The sequence below is a fragment of the Juglans microcarpa x Juglans regia genome, chromosome 6D (assembly GCF_004785595.1).
Source record: "Juglans microcarpa x Juglans regia isolate MS1-56 chromosome 6D, Jm3101_v1.0, whole genome shotgun sequence".
NCBI classification, from domain to species: domain Eukaryota; kingdom Viridiplantae; phylum Streptophyta; class Magnoliopsida; order Fagales; family Juglandaceae; genus Juglans; species Juglans microcarpa x Juglans regia.
The window spans coordinates 36,144,613-36,169,831 of NC_054604.1; the positions used below are offsets into that span (position 1 = coordinate 36,144,613).

The following is a 25,219-nucleotide window of genomic DNA, read 5'->3' on the forward strand; positions in this document are numbered from 1 at the left end:
AAAGGGTTGAACGTTAGATTTTTTGGGTGAGTGTCGAGAGAGACGTTTTGTGGCCTTGTTCGAACTGATAAATGAAATCTTCCCTATATTAGACGCTAGTTCTTGTATCTGTAGCTTTCCACCGCTTGAGTATGTTTTTTTTTTTTTTTTTTTTAATAAAAATAGGGCTTTTGCGGTTTTGCCTCTTTCATTTAAAAAATAAAAAAAGAAAAAGAAGAAGAAGAAGAAAAAGAGATGCCCAAACCGCTAACATGGGCGGTAAACCACTTCTTTGAGGTTCAAATCACATCCCTGGGCTGGAGATGATGATTATTCCTCCCGTTCCGAACTGTTGGGCAATTCTTATCCTTAACAAAGATGATACCATTGATTATAAATGTCAGTGTATGTAGTCCTCTCATCTTTGATTCCAGAGACATCTGAAACAAATTCATTATCCACCGTAGCGTCTACGGAACCTTTTAAGCTCAAAAACTCACCGGAACATTGGTGTCTAATCCTTCTTTCTTTCTCTATGGGAACATTTGGTGTATTATCCTTTTTCATCAAACCCTCTATTTCGGCGGGCCCTGTGTAGACTTTACAACACAAGTAGAGATTTTTGGGATAACGTTTTATATAATCTAAATGTTACCTCGATCTGCTATTTTTTATTTATTATTATTATTTTTTTTTATCAAGAAGGTTAAAAAATAGTTCGCTTAAAATCAAGTACAATTCTTTTTATTTTAGATCCTGGAAATTCTGACCAAAAATAATCTACGCGTTTGTCACTAGAAGAAGAGAGAAGTGATGTTCAAGGCGTTGATACTTTTTCTTCGATGGCAGGACTTCAAAACATAGATCTAACCAAATATAAATATTAAATATCCCTCTAGCCTCTTAAAAAGTGGCAGTTTTTCTCAAGTTCTTAAAAAGAAAATAAATAAATAAATAGGAACAATGGCAAAGATGATATGATGCTACTGTAAATTAAAGAGTCTAGCAACTCATACAGACATGGTAATATATGTGAAAATGGCCCTCATGGAATGAATTAGATAATGATGTAATTTCCGAATATAAACAAAAATATTAGGCGTCGGTTCCGATCATTTTATTTTTTTCTCTTTATCTCCCATTTTTCCTTTTTTTTTCTTTTTCTTTTTCTTTATGTGATCATCCGGAACAATGTAACATTTTTGACAAGCTTTGATGACAACACGAACATGGGGATCATCTTTTGGAATTTGTTTGAGCATAATCTTTGCAGACTTGTAGTCCCCACATGCTAAAAGGGCTTGATACATTCTGCAATCATATCAAAAATGGAAATAAGTAAATAGGGAGGCTACCAGAATTTACCAGTCACTTCCCTCCCACCCCTTTGTATTTGGTGGGAGGATGTGCCGTTTAGTCCAAAGACAATTAGGAACTATTCCCAGTAAACGTGGTGCTGAAGTAAGAGGTATGCTCACCTAATGCAATTCAGAAAATGAATAACCATCATTACTTACCTCAAGAAACTGAGGACGTTATAAGGAAGGTCAGCAGCTTGATATTCCTTCCAAATCTTAAGGGAACTCTGCAAATCTTTGGCATTGACGCAAGCACTGAGAAGGAAATCAAGCCACTTCCGGGAAGGAGTGAGGCAAAACTCATCCTTGACAACCCGAAGCAAGTCCAGTCCAATCTGCAAATGTGTAGGCTCTGACTCGCCAATCAGAGAGAATACCTACATATGTATGGGCGGAACATGATGTCAACTCTAAAATAGGCCATAGTACCATTTCGAAGACACGCATTTTCTAAATTAAAAATGACACGTAAAGATAAATATCCATAAGGCAGTATCAAGAAACAAAAGCCCAAAATATCCGTCAGATCACCCCAGACATTATATACATATATCATAATGGGGAAAAGTCTGAACAAGGTCTCCCAACCACAACTACTCTAATAGATGAGAATCTTATGGTAAAGATATACTTGAACCAAATTGAATAGATAGATGAATTCAAAGAAGTTTATAGTTACAAATGTAACAGATGAGAGAGAAGAGCAAACCTTATCAAAAACAAGTTCCATAGCTAATTCATTATCACTTAATTCATCCTTGAGTTGCTTGAGCAAATCAACAGCAGAACTGAATAAAAAAAGAATGAATTTAAGAAACCTGGTACATGTATGCTAAGAAATTCTCATAAATTGAAACAGTATGTTTCAACAAACCTTAAATGTTTATATTGAACACAATATAAGATAACCTTGCAGCAACCATAAACCCAATGCTCAAGACCTTTCAGTTCCTTGAGTAGCTGAAGTAATCTACCCAACTCTCCATCAGATTGAAGATGCTCCTATGGGAAGAGTGAAAAAATCCTCATTACATTTAGGAAATAAAAGTGTACAAATCATTGATTGAAGAGCTTACAATAAGATTTATAACAGCTTTAGGTTCCAAACTGAATCCAGCTTGCTTGATTTCTTCATATAAGTTGAGGGCATCAGACATTTGCCCATGTGATGCAAGAGCTGACACAAGCACACTCTTAATTTCATTCATGTTCTTAACGGGAATTCCTTTATCTGAGACAACCTACCGCATGAAATAGTATTGATTGGATCAAAAAGAAACAAAACATTAGCAAGAAAGACACAAAGGAGAAAGAAAAAGAAGCCAGTACTAAATTACATATAAAGAACAAAAATGCAATGGATTTACCCAATTCAAGAAATATTTGCAAGGAAAGTGAAAAAAAAAGATGGATTAGTAGACATACTCAGCGAGTCAAAATTTTTAGAAAAAAAAAATTAATTTTTCTCCAATGTGTTCTAAGAAAAAATATCTTGCTTTACTAAACACTTCTAACAGAACTCAGATTCTCTAAGTTACAAGAGAGTGCAATATTCTTCCTGGAAAAAGTAGGAACATTATAGCAAAGTATGGTTTCCAATTACTATGAATCATGGAGACCAAAAATCTTGAATGTAAGGTTTCTAAGAGCTTGCTACATCTATTAACATCATCAATATGATTCAAACAGGTTCATTTGAAATAACAGAATAATGAACCAAAATGATGAAGATGTAGCGAATAACAAATGAATGTTTGGATAGTAGAATGAAATCGGGTGAGCCAGGTATTATAAGCTTGATACGAAGAAGGCTTATGATCATGTTAATTGGAATTTTCTGTTTTACCTTTTGGGGGGATGTGGATTTAGGGTGGTGTGGATGGATCAAACATTGTGTTTCGACTACCCGTTTCTCATTATTAGTGAATGGTTATCTTGAAGGGTTTTTTTAACAGTTCCCGTGGGTTGAGACAAGGGGATCCATTGTCTCTTTTTTTTTTGTCATCAAGATGGATGCTCTTAGTCATATGTTGGGGGCAACGGTTGATGGTGGGTTGTTATAAGGATATACAGTGGGAGGGTATCAGGATGGTTTGACTACGGTTTCTCATCTTTTGTTTGTAGATGATACTTTGTTGTTTTGTGATAAAGATCCTTGTCATTTGCAATCTTCAAGAGCACTTTTGCTTTGTTTTGAGGTTGTGTCTGGCCTTAAGGTTAATTTGGGTAAGTCTGAGATGGTTCCAGTGGGCCAGGTGAGAAATATGTGAAGATTGGCAAGTATTTTGGATTGTCAAGTTTCCTTTTTGCTGATTAGATATCTCAGACTTCCTTTGGGTGCTACATTTAAGGCCAGTACGGTATGGGATGGAGTGTTGGAGAAGATAGAGAGAAGGGTGGAAGAGGTTATATTTGTCAAAAGGGGGAAGAACCACTCTTATTAAAAGTACTTTGTTTAATCTAAGTACTTATTTTCTATCTTTATTTCCTATTCTTGTTGGTGTGGCAAACAGGTTGGAGAAGTTATTTCAATACTTCTTGTGGGGAGGTTTAGGAGAGGAAGCTAAGTTTCATTTGGTTGGTTGGGATAAGATTTGTACTCCTTTGTCGCGTGGTCGGTTGGGGTTTAGAAAACTGAGCATCCTCAATAAAGCATTACTTGGGAAGTGGTTATGAAGGTATCATCATGATTGTGAATCCTTGTGGAGGGCCGTGATTGACTCAAAATATGGGAGTGCATGGGGAGATGGAGTTCCAAGGAGGTTAGAGGTACTCATGGTGTGGGGGTGTGGAAGTGTATTAGGAGTGGGTGGGATGATTTTGTAAAGCAGGTTTTTTGTTGTTGTTGGTGGTGATGGTTCCAAAATTCGTTTTTGGCATGATCAATGGTATGGTGGTAGGGGTTCTTAGCACTGTTTTTCCAGACCTTGTTCATATTTCTCAATATCCGGTTGCTTCGGCGGTTGAGGTTTTGGACTCTTCCAGTGGTTCACCACGTTGGAAGGTTCTATTTTCTAGAGCCGTTAATGATTGGGAAATAGAGGTTGTTTCTGAATTGTTTGGCTTACTGTATGCTACACAGCTTGGGCAGCATGTGAGTGATAAGATGGTCTGGATACACTCTGGTAACAAGCAGTTTTCAGTTCGTTCTTTGTATAAGTTGTTTAGGCCAAATGGGATATACTCCTTTCCTTGCTCGGTGTTTGGAAGACTAAGGTACCTTCAAAGGTGGCGTTCTTTGGCTGGTCTGCTTCTTTAGGGAAGCTTTTGACTTTGGACAATCTCCGAAAGCGTGGATTTATTATTTTGGATTGGTGTTTCTTATGTAAGAAAGCTGGTGAATCGGTCGGTGGATCATTTATTATTACATTGTGAGGTGACTAGGGCGTTATGGTATGAAGTGTTTAATAGAAGTGGAATGGCTTGGGTGATGCCTAAGAGGGTGGTGGATCTTTTCGCTTGTTGGAGAGGTTTAAGGGGTAATTTGCAAATCGGTGCTGTTTGGAATATGATCCCTTTATGCCTTAAGTGATGTATTTGGAATCAGAGGAATGGTCGATGCTTTGAAAACAAGGAACGCTCGATGGATGATCTTAGACGTTTTTTCTTTAATACCTTAATTCAATGGGCTTCGGCTATTGTGTTTAATGGAACTAGTGTCCATGATTTCCTTGTTTCTTTTTTCTAGTTCATGACTTGTAACTAGGTTCAGTTTTTGTATACTTCCTATGTACTTGGCTTCGCCTCGCTACTTGTCTCAATAAAATTTCTTATTCATAAAAAATAATAATAATAATAGTAATGACGATAAGTCATATATGAAATAACTTCTCACAATTTAAGGTACATCCCAAATTGCATGTTAATTCCCTTTTACCCTTGAACCAACAGAATCCAGTATAAGCAACTAGTGACATCGACAAATACCTGCTTTGCCTTCTCAAACTGTCCACAAGTTGCATATGCATTTATAAGTGACATGAAAATTTGCTTTGTGACGGCAACTCCAAAACACTCCAGTTCTTCATAATACTACAGGAAGATAATCAGACCACAACATGTTTAGCTTTCACAATTTTAAGAAACAGCAAAGTATCATGCCACCCCCTCCCCCTGCCACTCATCACACGAGCGTGGATGCAAAAAAAGCTATTAAGTTACTGCATGAATTGTTCATTAAAGACATAAGCAAGGGGCTACATACAGACATGTGTCCCAAGAAAATATGAGATGGTTCATGTAATTTCCATGGTATAGCACTCTAAAATTGCACTCAACAATATTGTCCTTACCAAATTAGGCAACCAATGAGCTCACCAGTATTGTATATCGAAGCATGCTAAACAAACAAATAAAGGTTCAATAAACTTGATTTTGTTTCTGCATTGTTTTTGCTTTTGGCTTTTTTGTTTGCTTTTGTTTATGTTGCAAGAACAAGTCAATACCACTTTTCACGTTTTGAAAACAAAGAAAAAGGTGGGGTAGATTAAGGAGGTTACAATCTCACAGCAAGCTTTTGGCCGTGAAAATGAAAACCGATACAAATATCAACAATGGGATAGATAGGTATGTACTTTATGTGACAGCAAGTTAAACACAAAGCCTTGGACAAAACATAAATTTTGAACTACCTTGATGATATCCTCTTCACGGTCACAATGACTTATCAGATAGCTGAATGTTTGTGAATCTGGTTTTACATCTGCAAGTTTCATTTGCTTGAGAACCATCAGTGCTCCATATGTGTTTTTCTGCAGAACATTGAGCAAAAAAAGTAAGCTTGTGAAATATTTGTAGCAGAAGCTATATTAATTTAAAGCTTCAACAATCACGAATACTTATTATGATTACACCATCATCATAATCTGCAGCATGCATACCTAGAGAATGCAGCAATTATTGACTGCAAAATTCTATCACCACAATCCAAATTCTTGGCAGGCCTTCATCACCTCCTTAAAGCTGTTTTGGCTTGAATTATGTTGCTTGTTTTAGTAGCAATCAGACAAGTTTTCAATGCACACAGTCAGGTAATTTTATGAGACCCTCCTATATTGTTACTCAGTCATAGGTGCCACTTTGACCATTCAAAAAATGCATTTAATTTCTTCTTTTATGCTTTGGGCCAGGATAATATATCTTGTCAGTGGCAAGTCATAAGGCTGAACAAATAAATAGAGAACCGACCAGACCGGAACAAGTCAGTCATAAGTTCCAGCTTATTAAGAACCAAAGGAATCACCAGTTCCTTTGGTTCTTCATGCTTCCTCCATTCACTCGCTCTCTATTCAGTTCTTCATTTTATAGTTCCACTCACTGTCATGTGACGTTGTGCCTGTCACAACAATCAGACTGTCTCACTGCTGTTGTCCTCATCTCTCTCTCTCTCTCTCTCTCTCTCTCTCTCATTAGGTTTGGTAGTTGAATCTATATATCTTTAGGGTTTCGGTTGTTGAATCTAGCATTTCTTTGGATTTTTGTTGGTTGTTGAATATGAACTCATAATTTTGGGGGACTAGTCTCCCCAAACTGACTTACCACCATTAAGGTCGGTTTTGTTTGGCTGGTGCCACCACCCCTCGATGTCACAAGGGGTATCCCACCCTTCAGTTTGGTCTGTGGTTTGGGTAGCAAACTGAACCGAAGGTAAGTTACACCCCTAGACAAGTCAAGTATATCATAAACATATATATATATATATATATATATCATTAACTGCCAAAATTTTTTGTTTTCGCACAAAGCATCGTTGGCATCATAGCCATATATTTTAACTTTTAAAAATTAAGTCTCGAAGAGAGAACCGTGGTTATATTTTTTGTGTTTCTGTACAAGAACTGAATATTTATAAAGGGCTTGGGCACACCCACAGCAAGAAACATGCTAAGAATGAACAACTGCCTCACAGTTGGAGAGAGAGAGAGAGAGGGATTAATGCCTCAAGGAAGGCCCAAGCCACATCTGGATCTATACTCCAAAAGGACTAGTTAATGATATAGCTGGAGCCCCATTGGAACCATTATAAAGAGGAAGAACTTCTCCTTCCCAAGCATTGTCGGGACTCGGATCCTATACTCCACCTACCTTTATTACTTATCAGTCAATATGGGGTATCACATAGGGTTCTCAAGTCCATATGAAGCAAAAACTTTGGCCCCCATACTCGTGCATATTTACTAAATATATGTGCATGAGTGCTTCTACTGTTTTTGTACTGATTGTTCACATAGTTTCACCAGCTGAAGTACCAATGAACGCAAGCCAGAAAATAATTATGAGCTAAAAACTATATTGAATTTCCAGAAAGAGAACTCATTTTTCTGGAAATCAAGATATCAAAAAATAAAACAGAGCTCGAGTATCTAAATAAACTAAGAAAGTCACCTCTCGAAAATATCCTGCCATTATAGCATTGTACATGCCAGCTGTAGGTGTCAAATTAATTTTCTCCAAATCCTTAAGCATGCCATATGCACCCTTAAACTGCATTGGATAGGACGATTAATATGAGCTTGTGGTATAATTCAACTCAAACTACATAATTTATTGGAGTATAAAATTATTTTGGTGAAATGCAGCAAAAGAAAAATCAAGGCATTAGTGGACTTGCACACACAAAAAGGGAACTAAATAAAATTTACATCTTTCATTTTTGCACACAAACTTATCATGATCCTGAAGGTTTCATTGTTTGGCTTCATATCATGGCGACAAATCACTGAATAGATACGGTGTACCTGAGAGAGGGGGGGGGGGGGGGGGGGGGGGGGGGGGGGGGGGGGGGGGGGGGGAGAGAGGAAAAAGTACAAGAACATGAGAACTATAAAACAGAGTCAACACAGAAAAAAATGCAAAAGAAAGTTTAATCTCATCCATTTTTTTTTATAAGTACAGTTTAATCTCATTCATAAGTACCATCACTGTCATGTCACCTGATGTATTGTGCATATGTTTGGAGTGAGGTCATATTTTCACCTGATATCTGCTAGTATCTATATTAACATGGGAGGGTTGGGTATTAGAAATCTAAAGATTTTCAATAGGGCATTACTTGAGTATTGTGGCGATATAACAAGGAACAGGAAGCTCTATGGAAGTCAATGATTGATTATAAATATGTAGTTGGGGGTTGGTTTAGTAGAGAGGTAAATGGGCCTCATGGGACTTGGAAGCATATTAAACGGGGATGGGAGGTGTTTTTTCATCATACTACACTTGTGTTGGGAGATGGTTTTAGAATAAAATTCTACAGCGACATATGGTGTGGAAATAATACACTAAAAGATTTATTCCCCTCAGTATTCAGGATTGCATGTGAGAAAGAAGCTTCAATAGCTGATTTTATGGTGATAGCGAGAGATCAAATACAGTGGAACATCGTCTTTAGCAAGGCGGCTCAAGACTGGGAAGTTGGTAGTTTTGAGGAGTTCTTCCGACTTTTGTATTCTATGAGACCGAGCATCCAAGGAAATGACAAGTTGTGGTGGGTACCGGCTGGTAAAGGCACATTCTCAGTTCAATCGTTTTATAAGTCTCTCACGTAGGTGCAGAACACTTAGTTTCCATGGAAGAGGATCTGGCAGAATATCAAAGCCTCCCAAAGCGACTTTCTTTGCCGGACAGCTTCACTGAGAAAGATCTTGATGACGGATAATTTTCGAAGACGTGGGGTGATCATAATAGATTGGTGCTGCATGTGCAAGAAGAGTGGTGAAACTGTGGATCATCTTCTACTGCATTGTGACGTTGTTAGAGCACTATGGATTGAGGTGTTCAGCATATTAGAGTTAGCTTGGGTTATGCCCACCACAGTGGAGGCGCTCTTGGCTTGTTGGACAAATCTAAGACGTATTCCACAAATCAAAGCCGTGTGGAAGATGTTCTTATTTGTATTCTATGGTGCTTAACTGCTTATGGCAGGAGCGAAATGACAAGACAAGGAGAGATCTTTTGAGGATCTTAGATCTTTTGAGTTAGAATGTTATTCATATGGGCCATAGCTATAGATTTTAATGGTTTAGACCTGAATGATTTTCTTGTTTCCTTATCTTCATCCTAGATAGGTGTTTCCTCTTGTATATCATCTTGTGTACTTGGGCTATGCCTATTCTATTAATACAATCGTTTACTTATAAAAAAAAAAAAACACATGCAGCAGAAGATGCTTACAAAAAAAATGTAGCAGAAGATCATGTAGCAGAAGATCATATAATCATCTCAGAAATGCAACAAGTCTCCCAATTAACTATTTTCATATCATAGCTGTCCCCTGTCCTTGAATGATACGTGTCAAAAGGATTTTTTTTTTATCGGTAAGAAATTCACCTTGTATGTCAAAAGGATTATAAATTACAAAGATGGAACATAATAACGTGACGTTTTCTTTTTCTTCAATTGATATGGTTTAACACCATCCATTCACTATTTGTAAACAAAAGAAGTTTTAAGCATACATTTACTCATCAAAATAACATAAGCTCTAAGCGTAAGTTGTTAAAATCAGCATTTGACAAGAGAGCACAGCAACTACATATGGTTTTTTTCTTTTTTAATGGAGGGAGAGGGGAGATAGATGGAATGATACAGCGTACCAAATTAAAGTCAAAGCTCTCTTCAATAGCATGTAAAACAGAGTGTAAAGCCTCCAGCGATAAGGTCAACCCCACTTCACACATTTCATCAACTAGATCAAGAGCAGCATGCACCTGACAGTTGGAAGAAATAAATACATGAAAAAAGTCCAAAATAACAAATGGTTTAAAAAAGCAAAAAAATTATCTCATGAAGCAATCAAAACTAAAAAAAGATTAGGTACCAAACAAAAGGATATTATATGGAAAGAAAGAAATTAATATATCAATTAATGATTTTCTCCTTTTAGTCAACAGATCAATCATACCTTGAGTGAATCACAACGAAATTAATATATCAATTAATAATTTTCTCCTTTTAATCAACAGATCAATCATACCTTGAGTGAATCACAACAATATGTGATGAGCTCCTCATATGTTGTGGATGAAGGTGCCACTTCCAATTTCGCATGGAAGTTTTTAAATTTTGAAACAACATCCTCAACCTTTCAACATTCAAACACACGTGTGAGTCTCACTAGTATTTGATATATTTAGCGGACATACTGACCATGCAAAACAATATGAAAGCAAGTAATGATGCAGTTGATTCTTTTTAATAGAAGATATAAGCTGATGCAGTCATAAAGTAACTATATGTTGAATTATAGCCCAAAAATTATGTCAAATGCTGCTTATCTTGGCAACATTATGCTGCAGCCATACTGTGGATCTGAATCGTCCTTATAGAAGTGTTGAAGAAATAATTGACTCATGCCTTGGACCCTCAAATTCATACATAGTTTGATTGAAGTAAAGCATCAAGCCTTGCTTCTATCTGAGACCTTACAAGAGATTTATAAATTCTCTCTTTATATGACGCAAAGATATAAAGCTCTAATTGTGGTGGCTTACACATTTAATTTTCTTACAATCAATTTCAACTAGTTAGTACTCCATAGTTCTTTACAACAAAAGAGTCTATTATTATTCAACAGAAGAATAAAAGATGTGTCCTTTCATGTCAACTAAAGGGTGATAGAGTTATTGATTTATTGGAGAAGCTAGGATATAGGTTAATAATAGTCTAATGTAGCGTGGAGTGTGCGATGACCCAAGGGGTAATAGAGTTATTGGCTTGTTGGAGAAGTCAAGATGTAGGTAAATGAAGCGTAGAAGTATAGAGTTACTGGAAGTTTAGAGTTACTGGGTTGGTGTGCGTGGAAGAAACGCAACATGCAGAAGTTTGAAGATTGTGATGAGGCAACAGATGAGCTTAGGTCCACAGTGACAGAGATCTGTAATAAGTCAGGACAGTGATTTATGTTTTCTTCACCGCTCTAGGCAAATGCTTCCATTGTATACACCCTCTGTACTTGGGGTTCTCTTTGCACACATAGTGAAAATGACTTACTAATAGAAAACAAAATCCAATTGATTAGTCTTAGTAACAAGAATACTTTTAACCATTCAGCTCTATCCAGAAGCCATGATTAGTTAAATTCCCAGCAATCTATTTATCCTTTTCCAGGATGAGGAGCTCTCCACCCCCCAGTTTAGATGATTTTTTGGGAGGAGGAGACAGAATTTGAGAGGAGCCCCTTGTATACCCAAGCTCTATCCAGAAGCCGTCCTTAGTTAAATTCCCAGCAATCTATTTATCCCTTTCCAGGATGGGGAGCCCTCCATCTCCCTGTTTAGATGATTTTTTTGGGAAGGGAGGACAGGATTAGAGAGGAGCCCTGTTTAGATGATTTTTTGGGAGAGAGGACAGGATTTGAGAGGAGCCCCTTGTATCCCCATTTTTCAATTCCCTCCAGGTGAGGGAATTTGATGGAAAGAATAAACGGCTTAAAGTTATTCTGTAATACCCATTAGCTCTTAATTAATCATCTCTCTCTCTCTCTTCCTCTATTGTCAAATTACCAGATAGAAATAGCTAATCCTCTCACCTCCTCATTTTTTAATAAACTATTCAAATAATGGAATTCACAGCAAATATCATTTCCCCTTTTCCTATTAGATTCCCATTGAAAATGAAGAACTCGTTTCATACTACATTGTAACAAACATCCAATGCTAAAACATAATGAATCAATGTCAGTTAAAATTATTCTTTTTTAAGGTGGGGGCAAACGAGGTAAAGGAGTACCGTCCCACTCGCTTGGTGAGTGGAGTTTACAAGATCATTTCCAAAGTGTTAGCAAAACGGCGAAGTGAGGTGGTGGAGAAGATTATAACCAAGCCCCAAAATGCCTTGGTAAAAGGTAGGCAAATCCTAGATGCGGTACTTATTGCTAATGAATGTCTAGATAGCAAAATGAAGGCAAGCACAATTGGGATCATCTGCAAGCTAGATATCGAGAAGGCATACGATTATGTCAACTGGGATTTCCTTCTCTACCTTCTTGGGAGATGTGGTTTTGGAGAGAGGTGGAGAACATGGATCTGTTGCTGTATTTCAACAGCAAAATTCTTTGTATTGATAAATGGCAGCCCAACGGGTTCCTTCCATAGTTCGCGAGGTCTGAGACAAGGCAATCTGTTGTCGCCTTTGTTGTTTGTTGTTGTAATGGAAGAGTTAGGCAGGATGATTTCGGCCTTGGCGCATAATGGCTTTATGGAGGGCTTTTCAGTTGGAACCCCGGATAGGGGGATCATTAACATATCTCACTTATTGTTTGCAGATGATACACTTGTGTTTTGTGAGCCAGATCAAAATCCGGTGCATGCGTTGAAGGCGTTGTTGTTGTGCATCGAACCAGTTTCTGGGTTAGAAGTGAATTTTGACAAATCCAAGTTGGTGCCAATTGGAGTGGTGCCAAATGTACGACGGCTCGCCAGTACGTTGGGTTGTTAGATAGCCTCCCTCCCTTTGACGTATCTGGGACTTCCGTTGGGGGTGGGAGCATGGACGCCATCTTTATGGAGTCAGTGATTGAGAAGATAGAGAAGAGATTAGCAAGTTGGAAGATAATGTATTTGTCGAAAGGTGGTAGGCTCACATTGATAGAGTACACTTTCTAACTTACCAACCTATTTCCTTTCACTATTTCCTATACCTGCAAGTGTGGGGTACAGAATTGAGAAACTCCAACGTGATTTTTTGTGGAGAGGTTTGGGGGAGGAGTGCAAATTCCACCTGGTTATGTGGGAGATAGTATGTCGTCCTATATCCAATGGTGGTTTGGGTATTAGAAATGTGAGGACCTTCAATCGGTCATTACTCGGCAAATGGTTGTGGAGATATAGTAAAGAACAGGATGCCTTGTGGAGAGGGGTGATTGGGTGCAAATATGGTGACATATGGGGGGGTTGGAGCACTAAAAAAGTTAGAGGAACTTATGGAATGGGCTTATGGAAACATATTAGAAGAGGTTGGGGGGTTTTTCTTCAACACACTCGTATTCAGTTGGGCGAAGCCCCTTTAAATGCTCTCTGCTTTTCTCCAATTTGCCTACAACTCATGTATATGCTTTGGCTTGACTGCTGAGTATGTTTTATCTTTTCCTTTCGTTCAATTGGGAATTTTATGATCTTTGGTTAGTGGAAAAATTTAAGACATTCCTGTTATCAACTTGAAGGTATTATAACCAAATATCTCCCTCTCTCTCCTAAAAATTTTCTCTCCGTACACATGCACACTTTTCTTCGTGTTTTGCTTCCTGCAACGTTTTTTCATCATCAATGTTGCTTTGATTCAGTTATTCTGAAGTGGTGATGGTCATGAGGGGTCGTTTTATAGAAGTAGTTATTAAATCAAAGTGCTTTATCTTGGCAAAATGTGGAGGTGGTGGTTTGAGAGTCACGGAGCGAAGCTAGAAAATAGAGAACTCGGTGATGCTGGGATATTCCTCTATGCAGTGACTTGGGAAGGCATTAGTGGAGAGCCTAAACAGAGGGAAAAAGGAGGTATACTCAGCAACACGAGATGGTTATTGTAGTATTATTGCTCAACGTTGTGCAAATAGGAGAGGGAGATATATTGAAATTTCAGAGTATAACCAGGGGGGAGAAGGAATACATTTATGTATTCCTGAAGGTGTGAATGGATGGGGTTGGAGGAAGATGAGGGAGGCACTGTTAGAGCAAGGGATAGAAGAAACTAAAGTCGGTGGTGTGTCTGGAGGAGGTCAACCGAGTGATGGAAGAGGGAGACCGATGTACCATGCGCGGTCGTATAAGGAGGTTCTCTCTTCGTCGCTACCGAGAATTGTGAAGTAGAAGGTGGCTGGTGCGAAGGTCTCTGACAGAGGTAAGGGGTTTTGGCGTCGTGATGGTACGTTGAGCCATTCCCATGGCAGGGCCTCTGTGGCGTGTCAGGATGCATGGGAGGTGCAACGAAAGCTGCTGGAAATGCAGGGGCAGTTGCGTGCCTTGCAAAAGAATATGGCTGCACTAGTAGCTTTTGTCGGTTCATTTAAAGAAAAGGAAGCAGCTGTTAAGTTAAAAGGCTTTGAAACAGGAAGTGGGCCGAGTAAAGTCCATAAAGGGGGGCCCAATAGAAAAATAAAAGGGGAGTGGGCTGGAATGTCTGGCGTCGGCCCAAGTCTCAAGATCCGACGGGTGGGGCTGGGCCCTCTCAACCCAGGGCCCAAAGCATTGGGGCTCAACCCAGGGCCCAAAGCAGTGGGTCTCAAACTAGGGCCCAAACTAGTGGGGCTCAACCCACGGCCCAAAGCAGCGGCTCTCAGCAAAGGGCCCAAAACTGTGGGTCTCAACCCAGGGCCCAAAACTATGGGTCTCAACCCAGGGCCCAAAACAACAGGTCTGGATCCTAGCCTAAGGAAGTCGAGCACCCGAACCTTAGCCTGATACCCTCCACTGAGCTCCACAGCCTCGGATTTGTGCCGGATAGCTTACCGACGGTGAGGGGTCAGGCTGCGGGGACACAAACGTCGCCGATGGAGGCAGTGGGGGCCGCCGGTGGGGTTTCGCCGGAGTTCTGCGCGCAACAGGTGGGTTTCGAATCTCGGGTTTCTTCGTCTATGGAAATTCAGAGTGTGCCGATGAGTGGAGCTGGGGTGTTTCTGGTCCCGGCGACAGTGTTTGTGAAACCAGTTGAGGATTTCGAGTTGACTGAGGTAGAAGATGACTTGGATGATTTTATGCATTCCGTGGAAGACGAACTATTCATTCCCGAGGCCTGTGGGTTGGAGGAGTTTTCAGTGGGGACTGAGTTTCAGAAATTTCAGAACAATCCTATCCCATTAAATTACTATTTTCCAGATCAAGCATCAGATTGGGTTATACATAAAGCAAAAGAAATTCAACATGTTGTGGGAATTGAATGTGATGGGTATGAGGAGCAATTTATAGCCTTGTGAACTGCTATGGAAGCTGGACATCACCAAAAAAAGAGGGGGAACACAAAGAAAAGTCGGGAATTAAAAAGATTAAAGTGGTCGATAAACTCGGAAGCTAGTTCCAGCAGGAATAAGGCAAAAGGGAAGGGGCTGAATGTTCCCCAATGAAGCCCAAGATTGTATCTTGGAATGTCCGGGGTCTAAACGAGGTAGAGAAGCGTCTTCGGATTCGAAGTCTACTTCGTAAGTGGAAGGCGGACATTGTTTGTTTACAGGAGACGAAGCTGAAGATGATTACTAGGAGGACTATTCGGAGTTTATAGAGCAATATTTATGTAGACTAGGTATATTGGCCTCTTCAGGGGCTTCGGGAGGGGTGTGGTAATGTGGGATAGACAAGTGGTAGTGAAAGTGGAGGAGTATATAGGGAGATATATGGTAGCATGTTCTTTTAAGTGTGTGTCAGATGATTTCTTATGGGCATTTGCAGGTGTGTATGGGCCTAACCTAGACGTTGACAGAAGTTTATTATGGGATGAGCTTGCAGGGGTACAGAGTTGGTGGGAGCTCCCTTGGTATATTGGGGGGGATTTCAATGTAGTTCGGTTCCAGAGTGAAAGTCTTGGAAGCAGAAGATTGAAGCCAGCAAGCCTGGAATTCTCAGAGTGAATCTTTGATTTGAACTTGATAGACCTCCCACTAGCAGGGGGTCCAGCCACATGGTCAAATAATCAGACTTGGTCCCGCTTAGATCGTTTCTTAATTTCACCTGAGTTTGAAAGTCATTTTCCAAATGTATGGTGAAAGCGTTTGGTACGTATAACATCGGACCATTGGCCTATTATGTTGGATTGTGGAGGTATTCGTAACGGTAGAAGGTATTTTAAGTTTGAAAACATGTGGTTGAAGTCAGAAGGTTTTGTGGAAAGAGTCAAACAATGGTGGACTTCGTATCATTTTGAAGGTACACCCAGCTTCATTTTTGCAAACAAACTGAAAGCCTTAAAAAAGGGACTTAAAGGAGTGGAATAAACAATCATTTAGTAATGTGGAGGAGAGCAAAAATACCACGTAGATGGAAATACAAGATTTAGAAAGACTGCAAGAAGGGAGGCCACTTAATGAGGAGGATGGTTGCTGATCTTGAGAGGATAATCTTACAGGAAGAAATCTCATGGCGCCAAAAATCAAGAGCTCTTTGGTTGAAAGAAGGAGACCGGAGTATGAAGTTTTTCCATAGAATTGCAAATTCACATAGAAGAAATAACAACATTGAAGTGCTGAGAATTGAAGGGGTCAAGAGTAGAGAAGAAGAAGTTATTCAAGATCACGTGGTCGTTTTCTTTGAAAAGCTTCTCACTGAGCAGGTAGGTTGGAGGTGATCAAAGAGGATCTTTAATATTGCTGGGAGGTGATCAAAGAGGATCTTTTGAAGGTATTTCAAGAGTTCTTCTCGGTAGGAAAATTTGAGAAAAGTCTCAACACTACTTTTCTTGCATTGATCCCTAAAAAGGTAGGGGCCTTTGAGATCACAGATTTTCGGCCCATTAGTCTAGTGAATGGTGCTTATAAGATCATTGCAAAAGTACTTGCCAATCGATTAAGTGGGGTATTGGGGAAGATTGTTACTAAACCGCAGAATGCCTTTGTTAAGGGTAGACAGATCCTTGATGCGGCTTTAATAGCCAATGAATGTTTTGATAGTAGATTGAAGGCTAGCAACTCAGGGATTATGTGCAAATTAGATATGGAAAAGACATGGGATTTCCTGCTTTATTTACTGGGTAGGTGTGGGTTTGGAGAGAGATGGAGGTCTTGGATCAGATGGTGTATATCTACGGTACGGTTCTCGGTGTTGATCAATGGCAGTCCAGAGGGTTTCTTCCCAAGCTCTCGTGGTTTGAGACAAGGGGATCCGTTATCCCCTTTACTTTTTGTTATTGTTATGGAGGCACTAAGTAGGATGATTTCAGCCTTAGTGACTAATGGTTTTATCAGTGGTTTCCAGATTGGATCGCCGAGTAGGGGTAATACAACTATTTCTCATTTGCTGTTTGCAGATGACAAGCTCATCATGTGCGAGGCTGAGCAAGCCCAGTTGAGGGATGTGAAGGCACTGCTGCTGTGTTTTGAAGCAGTGTTTGGTTTAATAGTGAATTATGATAAATCCGAGTTGGTACCGATTGGGGAAGTTCAGGAAATAAGGGAGCTGGCTGGCATACTAGGTTGTAAGATAACGTCTCTTCCTATGACTTATCTGGGATTGCCGCTGGGAATATCATCGAGGGCATGCACGATTTGGGATACAGTGATTGAAAAAGTAGAGAGGAGACTAGCAGGGTGGAAGAGAATGTATATGTCGAAAGGGGGCCGGACTACATTAATCAGAAGTACACTTTCTAACCTACCCACCTACTTTCTATCATTATTCCCTTTACCAGCAAGTGTGGCGGGTCGACTCGAGAAGTTACAGAGAGATTTTCTGTGGGGGGGCTTAGGAGATGAGTTTAAATTCCACTTAGTCAAGTGGGAGATTGTATGTCGTCCTATCTCCAATGGCAGTTTGGGTGTAAAAAATTTGAGGTTGTTTAATCGGGCATTACTTGGTAAATGGTTATGGCGATATACCAAGGAACCAGAGGCCTTATGGAAGAATGTGATCGAGAGCAAATATGGTGTTTTAGGGGAAGGGTGGTGTACTAGAGAAGTTAGAGGGGCATCTAGAATGGGCCTATGGAAACATATTAGAAGAGGATGGGAGGTATTTCATCGTTACACTAGATTGCAATTAGGGACAGGCTCCAAGATCAGATTTTGGAAGGATGCTTGGTGTAGTAACAGTGTTCTACAAGATCTATTTCCATCTCTTTTCTTAATTGCAAGTACCAAAGATGCCACAGTGGCAGAGGTTATGGAAGTCTCAAGTAGGAACATTCATTGGAACATCAATTTCAACCGAGCGGCACAGGTTTGGGAGATGGAGAGTTTTATAGATTTTTATAGACTCTTATATTCTGTTCGTCAATATATCCAACAAAAAGATGAGTTGTGGTGGCGTCCTGCAGGGAAAGGGGTGTTCTCTGTTCGCTCTTTCTATAAGGTGCTCACACAAGTTCCAGAGATACAGTTTCCCTGGAGAAGACTTTGGCGTCATAAGGCTCCCCCCAAAGCCTCTTTCTTCGTGTGGGCAGCGTCTTTGGGCAAGAGGAGGATAATCTAAGAAAGAGGAGGATAATTATTGCAGATTGGTGTTGTATGTATAAAAGCGGGGGTGAGTCGGTGAATCACTTACTTTTACACTGTGAGATAGCCAGGACTCTTTGGGACGAGGTGTTTAAAAGAATGGATTTAGCATGGATTATGCCGGAAACAGTTTTGGAGGTTTTGGCTTGCTGGACCTCAATTCAAGGGGTGAGATAGATCAAAGCAGTTTGGAAGATGATCCCTATCTGTATTATGTGGTGTCTATGGCAGGAGCGCAATGAGAGGACCTTTGAAGACAGAGAGATCTTTGGAGGAGCTAAAACTGTTATTCTTTAGGACTCTTTGTACTTAGACCATTGCTGTAGACTTTAATGGCATGGACCTTCATGACTTCCTAGTTTCTAATGTGCCTTCATAATTAGGGCATTTCCTTTGTATTTTGACATTTGGTGATTTAATAAATTCTTGTTTACTTATCAAAAAAAAAAAATTCAGTTGGGCGATGGCTTCAGGATTAAATTCTGAAAAGATATATGGTGTGGTAATAATGCTTTGCAAGACCGTTTTCCTTCACTATTCCAAATTGCTAGTGTCAAAGAGGCTTCAGTGGCGGATTTTATGGGAATGTTGGGTGGACAAATTCACTGGAATATTAGCTTTAGTAGGGCAGCACAAGATTGGGAGATGGACAGTTTAGATGATTTTACAGCCTCTTGTATTCTGTGAAGCCAAGCAATCAACAAGAAGATGGTTTGTGGTGGTTACCCGCCGGGAAAGGTGCATTTTCGGTTCGTTCATTTTTTTTTTCTAAGAGCCCCAAGAGGTTCATTTTATAAGACTCTCACCCAAGAGCCCAACATTCAATTTCTATGGAGACAACTTTGGAGACACAAGGCGCCCCCCAAAGCTGCTTTCTTCGTGTGGACAGCATCATTAGGCAAGATATTCACTACCGACAATTTGAGGAAGCGGAGGGTTATCATAGTAGATTGGTGTTGTATGTGTAGGGGACGGAGTTGGTAGATCATCTTCTATTGCATTGTGAGACTGCAAGGGCTTTATGGTATGAGGTGCTTAGTAGAGTAGAGTTGGCTTGGGTTATGCCAGAGAATGTGGTGGCAGCACTGGCCAGCTGGCCAAACATTGGAGGTATGCATCATATTAAAGCGGTTTGGAAGATGATTCCAATGTGTATCATGTGGTGCCTGTGGCAAGAACGTAATGCGCAGACATTTGAAGACAATGAGAGATCGTTAGAGGAACTGTTAGCATGATTTTATAGCACTCTTTGTACTTGGGTCATTGCTGTTGATTTCAATGGCATGGCCCTTCATGATTTTCTTGTCTCTCTTACGCCCTCTTAGCCAGGGCTCCTTATTGTATATAATGGGCTAGGCCTATTCTTTGAGCAATATAGTTTTTTTACTTATAAAAAAAAATATTTATTCTTTTTTATGATAAATAATGTCAGTCAAAATTCAACTGCCTTAACAGCATAATCAAATGGAGTTTTTATAAACAAGTAAACTGCATGCGAAGCAGAAATGCCTCATGGCATTATGGCCTCAAGGACATTACCAGTAGCATTCATGAGAAGTTACTCACCACTAAATTTGGAATGCTAACAGCATAACTAAAGATGAATTTTGAGATGTTTTCTACTTCACAATCTGCATTTGTTAAGATAACCGCACCAAGTTACCTATATTATGAAGAACCAGCAACACATAATCTGCTGTAATTTTTTTATTAAACATTCTGTTGCAAAATTAAGATTTGTTCATGAAAAACTTGAGATAAGAAAAAATGATATAATTGATATTTAATGTGCATACCACAGGTTTTGAATGCCACAAGGAATTTCTCAGCAAAAGACTCTAATAATAGCCTTCCGAATGATTTAAATATATTTGTGACATAATCTGGGGGTGAAAGCTTTGTTATGTCTACAATTTCCAATAGCTGCAAAAGCTCCATCTTCCTGTCGCTTTCACAAAGTGCTAACAAACAATTATCTGCAACATGAGTGCAATATGATGAGTTCTCAACAATACCAAACGAACAAGCTAACCATGTCCTAAAAGGATCTTAGAACCGCATCCATTTTAAAACTTCATGATACCATATGCACTGTAATTACCCTTGCATACAGACATAACATACTCTTAAAAGGCACAAACCAGATACAGCTTTCTACATAAAGTCCTATGACGATATTTATGTTCCATCCATTGGCTCAGGCAAAAATAAATAAAAGAAGTGTAGCATCCATAAAGCACCAATATTAATCCACATCATGATCGCAAAGGTCACATTTGTAGTGGCTATATGAAAAATATACAATCACCAGTTTCAAGACAATGTGGCATCCTAGAATATTAAAAACTAAGTAGATCATAAATTAGTCTATAGACAACATCAAGTCCTAGACATCATTGGTTCTTGAACTCTAGAGGGTTGTCTGCAAAGAGGGTCCCAAATTGCTAAGATATAGCGGCAGAGATGCTCTATGAAAGGTGAATTTATTCCACCTGCCATACATAAACAAGCAATTCCTACTTTGCCAGAAATGACCTAGTGCAATGCAACAATAATTTATGAATTATTTCTTTTGTATTTCCCTATCAGTTATCTGAGAGTTTGCAATGCTAAAATGACTTTCAAAAAATCCTAAAAAGTTATTCCTTGATTAAAACTCAATCTTCAATAAGAACTAATCCTCAAAAACATAACAACCATGGCAGGTGACCAGGTGGGACCACATACCTCGTAAATTGGACTTGTCTTCCCCGTCATCAAGTGCAATGTAATTACAAATCTCACGAATCTTTTCTTCATTGTTTACTCCTATCCACAACAGCATCTCATAGTAGCCTAATCTTGAAATTGGGTGAGGATTCCATTTTCTAAAAACTTCACAGAAAAAATGAAATTCTTGTACCATACCCATCTCAATTAAATACATTAGAAATGGACCATAAGTTGCTTCTTCTATCTGGAAACCCCGTTCTCCCATTGATTCAAAAAGTCTAAACACCTTGTGTGTCTGTTCTAATGTAATGTCTTCATCATTACTTGTCCTGGCCTTTTCTATACATATTCTTATCAATGCGTTATATTCTTTGACACCTGTTTCTCGTCCCAATTTAACAAATACCTGCATAGTAGCCTCCATTCCTAGTTTCTGTCCGCACATTGTAACTAACCGGTTAAAGCGATTCCCATGGGAGCTTTTGTAAATCCATTTCTGTTTCCTTGCACGAGATACATCTTTCCTATGTCGTGATATGCCATGGTGAGACAATTTCGAAAACCATGGTATATCCAGAACCTTTTTTAAAGAGTGTACATCATCAGTTCCTTGCAAATCAGCTGAACTATCTAAAGCACCACCTGCAAAGAGAAAGAAAACGAATTTAACGCCCTTCTACCAAAATAAAATCACATTAAAAAGAAAAGAAGAATATGAACAGAAGAAAATTTACAAAAATGGTCAATTGGAACATCATTCATAAGGGAAATATCAAATTCTTAACCTTGGTGAAAGTCCAAGTTGCCCACACTCTTCAGCATGTAATTGGTGGGACAGTGATTTAGGAAAATATTGCATTAGAAAAAAATAGGAAATTTGCAGGTTTCTCTTATGTTTTTAATTTAATGAAACTAGCCTCTGAAAAGAATATTCAACACTAGAGAAATAATAAGCTTTGTTTGATTCCCAAGACAGTACCCTCCTTTTATATTGGTGAGTCACTCCATGCACACAATGCCTCCTGAACTCACCCTCCACCTTGTTCTTTAGAGGGGAGGAAGTGCCATTATTTGTACCATAGCAGGTTGACTTAATTCCCAAGAAAATGACATGGATACAACCAAGTCCAGCTACTTGATTCAAACTTCGACTTCCAACGTACTCTGTTGTCTCAAAGACAAGGAAAAAGAATGACAATTTCCATACTCGGAGTACATTTAACAAACACGTACCGCACAATATATGAGATATCTCCTCTGACAACTGCTTCGTCGAATCCTCTACTTTGCAACAAAAAGAAAACAAACATAAGCATAATAGAACCACAAAAATACTATTTAATGTAATGTGTTTAATTGCAGAAAACTACAGGAAAACGAAAAAAAAAATTACAAATTTTCAACAGTTATAGAATGATTTAAAGCCGAACCCCGTTTTTTTCTCAGCAACCAAACAAGAAGTTGGATATAATTGTAAGACTTGGATATGCATACCGGTATCTGAGGCTGCGTCGAGCTCGAGGCTGGGGAGCGTAGATTTTTTTGACAGAGCTGAGGGTTTGGGGGACATAACGGAGCATCGTTTGAGGACTTTGAAAGCGGAGGCTGTGGGGGAGGTCGTGTCGAGCGAAGAGACGAAGTGTTTTAGGGTTGCGTTCCCTTCAGGTGAGGAGGCTTTGGAGGTGGTGATTTTGACGGCTGAGCGGAAGAGGGAGCTTAGCTTTTTGGCCTTGGAGCCGGGCATTGGGTGGCGGCTTTGATGGTTTGTTACTTTGTTTACTGTCTGCGCTTCCCTCTCGTTCTCCTTTTTCTCGTTCGGAAATTAAGTTGTCCGATGTTGAAGTGAGTTAAGTTGAGATAATAAAATATTATTAAAATATTATTTTTTAATATTATTATTATTTTAAGATTTGAAAAAGTTAAATTGTTTATTATATTTTATATTAGAATTTGAAAAACTTATAATGATGAGTTGAGATGAGCTAATCATCTAAATGAAGCTGGTTGATAAAATCATCTCAACTTATCTCAATTCATCATTACAATTTTTTTAAATTTCAACATAAAATATAATAAACAATTTAATTTTTTCAAATTTTAAAATAATAATAATATTAAAAAATAATATTTTAACAATATTTTATCATCTCCACTTAACTTAACTCAACTCAATTAAGGTTGCGTTTGGATTGCTCTTTTTGAGTAATGAGTCTAGACAGGATCTTGGTACCAAGAATAAAGAAGAAGGGCGATAAATGATCACATTGTCGTAGACCTCTAGAAGGATAAAAGAAATCTTGCGGGGAGCCATTAATAATGATTGAATAGGTCACCGTGGTGATGTATTCTTTGATCCAATTGATCTATTGTTGTCTAAAACCCGCATGTTTTAAGATATCAAGGAGAAATAACCATTCCATGGAATCAAAAATCTTAACCATATCGATCTTAATAGTCATTTGACCTATTATTCCCTCTATTTTTTTTCATGCAATAAAATATTTATTGGGTTAAAATAATATTATCTTGAATAAGGCGCCTAGGTAAAAAGGCAAATTGGCACGTAGAGATGATGTTGGAGAGGATGGATTTAAAAGTAAATATTTTTCATAAAATTCAAAATTATTTAAGTAATAACTTAATTAGTCAAAATAATAATATAATATTATTTATTTTAATAATAAGTTTTTCAATAATTATATATTAATTAATAATTTAATTTTTACTTAAATTATTATTTTCCAATTATTATTTTTTTTCAACCTATTTATCAACTATTAGTTGGGTCTAATTTTTAGAATAAAATATCAAAGTAGTTGGATCTTATTTTTTAGAATAGAATATTATTTTTGAAGATGAATAATACATCTTCATATATAAAGAAACACTCACAAATACTGTAGCTCATATTTTAAGTCTCTATTAATTAACTATTCTAATATAGATCATTCAAGTTATATTTTTTCAAATTTTAAAGATGCACTAACATTTAATTGGACTGCTCTTACTCATGCAGAATGAACGTCGTAGCATTATGTTCGAGCATAGCATTGGAATTATCAATAAAGGTATCAATAAAGGAGAGTTTGTTTACGAAGGAGAGGGAATGTTGGGCAAGTTTGAGTTTACATAAGAGATAATGTATCAACAAAGGTGTATGTGTATATATATATATATATATGTATATGTATGTGTATGTATACGGTTCGATTCGATTCAGTTCGATCGGGAGGTTAATGACTAAAAATTAGTCTATCATTTTTTTAGACATGATCGGACTGTTAATTATTGGTCCATATTGATCCGGGCCAATTTAAAATGAAAGTCCATTCATACAAAAAGCTAATCACTATCAGTATACAAAAAAATCCAAAATGTGTATTTTAGGCCCATTAGTATAAAAAAAATCTATAATGTTTATACTTTTGAATAATATAACTATTTATGTACTTAAAAAAACTTTAAGAAGTTTGAAAGATTATTAAAATTATCCATATCCATCCATTCTCCATAATAAAGTTAAAAACTTAAAAAAATAGAGAAAACCAAATTAAAAATATAATATCATCCAAACACCAAATAAAAGAAAAAATAGAATATGTATCTTTGTATATAATATTATGAATTTATGATTTATCATGAGTCATATGATATAATAGTTAATTGATAGCATGTTTATAATTATATATTGAACATTTTATATTGTCAAAAGTGATAGGTTAGATAAAAATTACATAATTCAATTATGCAACTACTATATAAAATAATTTATAAAAATATATTTATTTATAATTCGGTTGGTATGGGATGAAAAATCTCCACCCTGAGATTGGACTGATTTCCGAAATCTCCATGCAACTAGAATCGAAGCCGACCTTTAAGCATTTCGGCCCAATCTAGTCCAAACTGAACTGTTCAATTCGGATCGAAAAAATTTCACCAATATGCAAGGGCAAAGCTAAAATCACATATTTTATCTTTTGTCTATTTCATTTAAGAGAGATTTTCATATTGGATTATCTATCTATTAGTTAAAATAATAATAAAA

At 38.1% G+C, this 25,219-nt stretch overlaps 1 protein-coding gene across 2 annotated transcripts; it reads right to left on the reverse strand.

Moving 5' to 3' along the window:
• Nucleotides 1-968: 968 nt before the first annotated feature.
• Nucleotides 969-22,991, reverse strand: LOC121234637 (pentatricopeptide repeat-containing protein At4g21880, mitochondrial). Of its 2 annotated transcripts, XM_041130651.1 has the most exons (16): nt 22,666-22,991; nt 22,405-22,455; nt 21,187-21,813; nt 20,256-20,435; nt 20,026-20,090; nt 10,309-10,416; nt 9,929-10,042; nt 7,979-8,074; nt 7,722-7,820; nt 5,969-6,088; nt 5,265-5,369; nt 2,414-2,578; nt 2,212-2,339; nt 2,047-2,125; nt 1,497-1,714; nt 969-1,290 (listed from the first exon to the last, which is right to left on the reverse strand). In XM_041130651.1, the coding sequence occupies exons 1-16, from the start codon at nt 22,913-22,915 to the stop codon at nt 1,092-1,094; spliced, it is 2,604 nt and encodes an 867-aa protein (XP_040986585.1). In that variant the 5' UTR covers nt 22,916-22,991; the 3' UTR covers nt 969-1,091. The 2 variants fall into 2 exon arrangements, with proteins under 2 accessions (XP_040986585.1, XP_040986586.1); XM_041130652.1 differs by lacking the exons at nt 22,405-22,455; nt 22,666-22,991 and adding an exon at nt 22,151-22,373.
• Nucleotides 22,992-25,219: the final 2,228 nt, after the last annotated feature.

Bases quoted from the DNA above. Each gene is read 5' to 3' on its own strand.
- LOC121234637 (XM_041130651.1), bottom strand. From the start codon at position 22,915: ATGCCCGGCTCCAAGGCCAAAAAGCTAAGCTCCCTCTTCCGCTCAGCC. The intron at 20,436-21,186 runs GTATGTGGTCCC...CTCATGTTGCAG, and splicing joins AGACAAGTCCAATTTACGAG to ATAATTGTTTGTTAGCACTT. The intron at 5,370-5,968 runs GTAGTTCAAAAT...ATCTTCCTGTAG, and splicing joins GTGAAGAGGATATCATCAAG to TATTATGAAGAACTGGAGTG.